At 42.9% G+C, this 2,067-nt stretch overlaps 1 protein-coding gene across 1 annotated transcript; it reads right to left on the bottom strand.

Moving 5' to 3' along the window:
• Positions 1–737: 737 nt before the first annotated feature.
• Positions 738–2,018, bottom strand: LOC121938614 (protein disulfide-isomerase A2-like). Its single transcript, XM_042481824.1, has 5 exons — positions 1,824–2,018; positions 1,568–1,688; positions 1,193–1,371; positions 974–1,090; positions 738–881 (listed from the first exon to the last, which is right to left on the bottom strand). Exons 1-5 carry the CDS (start codon positions 2,016–2,018, stop codon positions 825–827), a joined length of 669 nt encoding a protein of 222 aa, XP_042337758.1. The 3' UTR covers positions 738–824.
• Between the last annotated feature and the right edge of the window lie 49 nt (positions 2,019–2,067).

Raw genomic sequence — 2,067 nt, forward strand, 5'->3', positions numbered from 1 at the left:
GGTTGCAGGTTGCTGATAGCTTAGTTGCTGTTAGGGGTTTGTGTGTGCGTGTGTGCGCATGTGTGTTTGTGTGTCTGTGTGCGAAGGTTGGGTTTTATGAAGATTATTGGAGAGGCTGATCTTTCCACATATAGATGCTAGATAAAAAATAAAATTAGACACAAGATGCTCACTAACGATGAAACTTTTCAGACTGGGTGCTGGATCCTCAATGTAAGTAACAATGAAGTAAAGCCCAGGACAGCGCTCTAATTTGAACTGGCAAAGTTATAGACAAAGTATACAGAAGGGGTTAATTTAAGTTTTGGCTCCCCCTGCTGGGATGTACTGGTGCTGGTTGAGGTTACTTAGAATTAACCCCGCCTGTGTACCGTGTTTCTGACATTGCCAATATACACGCTGAAGATAGGTGTCTTGCCCGAAACATCTGTGTAGCAAAATGAAAAATTCAAACCAGAGTGCTCTACTGATGTTTACAACATATAGATGCTTCTCATAAACATACTGATTCATAACATGTAAACCTGTTCATGTGTCATTTCTATTTCTCATCACAAAAGTCAGAAAGAATCAAATTTAACTATTTACCTGACTTGTTCAAAGAAGTTTCTTGAAATAAATTCACGAGACATTTAAAAAATCAAATGTAAGTGAATATTGTGTTGTAGAAAATCAGGTTTTGAATTTTAAATGACTAAAAATGTTTGCAATTTATTTGAAATAGTCATGAGCACATCTTTATGTGTGTAACCCAAATTTTTTTTTTATTAAGAAAAATTGGAAGATGCTAGGTTGATCCTGATTGGCCTAAAACCAAAGTGACATTACAGCTCATCTTTAGATGTTGAGTTGGTCGGTACCTCTGCTGACTCGTCGGCCTCCTGTGGGAGAGAAAAATTAAATGGAAAACTGGTGAATGGAGTATACCAAGAGTTACGGGAAAAATACTAGGTGTAGCAATGAAAATACAAACCTCTTCATCAGCCTCCTCATCTTCCTCATCATCATTTTCCTCTTTAGGCAACACTCCTCCATTATCCAGGAACTTAGAAAAAGTCTCCAGATCCCTGTTTCCAATGTAGTCGACCACCTGGGAGGAAGAGACACAGACAAAGAGACGATATGATGGACATCAGGAAGAGAAGAAATGAAAAGGTCTTCACAAAACATGTTTGGTAGTTAGTATGCTCACCTCTTTGCCACCAGCTGGGAAGTATTTAAGCGTTGGGAATCCTTGAACGGTGACAGAATCGACCTCGTTGGCCGTGGAGTCCATCTTGGCTATGATGATGTCATCTTTGTCAGCGTACTTTTCGGCCAGCTGTTCCCAGATAGGAGCCAGCTCCTTACAGTGTCCACACCATGGAGCATCTATACACACACACACACACACACCACACACACACACACACACACACACACACACACACACACACACACACACACACACACACACACACACACACACACACACTGCAGCATGAGCTCACTGGTTGTGACTTGATGTTGCAAAACTCTAGTTTGAGTTTTTTAGTGCAGACTGGAGCAGGCAGACAAACAGACTTACAGAACTCCACAAAGACGTTTTTTGTTGGGTCCAGAGCAACGGACTCAAAGTTCTTCCCCACCAGGACTTTGACTGGTCCTTTATTCCAATCCTCTGGGATCTCCTCAGACCGATAGTAGGGCTGGAACACAAAACTAGTATTAGTTATTGGGTTTAATGCTGCTGCATGACTGAAACGTGTGTGTGTGTGTGTGTGTGTGTGTGTGTGTGTGTGTGTGTGTGTGTGTGTGTGTGTGCGTGTGTGTGTGTTTGTTACCTTGGCAGTGCCGTCCACTACCTCCTGGCACAACTGTCTGAGTGAATCTGTGGTGAGATCTCCTGCAGCGATGGTGAACTTCTTTTCTGTGTCCATGTCGATGATGCGTGCGGTGGGGGCGTCGTTCTCGGAAACGCCGAAGTATTTCAGCACATGAGACAGAGCTGCTGTCACGTCGATCACAACAAACAGCATCTACACACACACACACACACACACACACACACACACACACACACACACA

This window comes from Plectropomus leopardus, unplaced genomic scaffold, assembly GCF_008729295.1.
Source record: "Plectropomus leopardus isolate mb unplaced genomic scaffold, YSFRI_Pleo_2.0 unplaced_scaffold3045, whole genome shotgun sequence".
Lineage (NCBI taxonomy): Eukaryota > Metazoa > Chordata > Actinopteri > Perciformes > Serranidae > Plectropomus > Plectropomus leopardus.

Bases quoted from the DNA above. Each gene is read 5' to 3' on its own strand.
- LOC121938614 (XM_042481824.1), bottom strand. From the start codon at position 2,018: ATGCTGTTTGTTGTGATCGACGTGACAGCAGCTCTGTCTCATGTGCTG. The intron at 1,372-1,567 runs GTAAGTCTGTTT...GTGTGTGTATAG, and splicing joins AAACGTCTTTGTGGAGTTCT to ATGCTCCATGGTGTGGACAC. The intron at 882-973 runs GTTTGTATTTTC...TCTCTCCCACAG, and splicing joins ATGAGGAGGCTGATGAAGAG to GAGGCCGACGAGTCAGCAGA.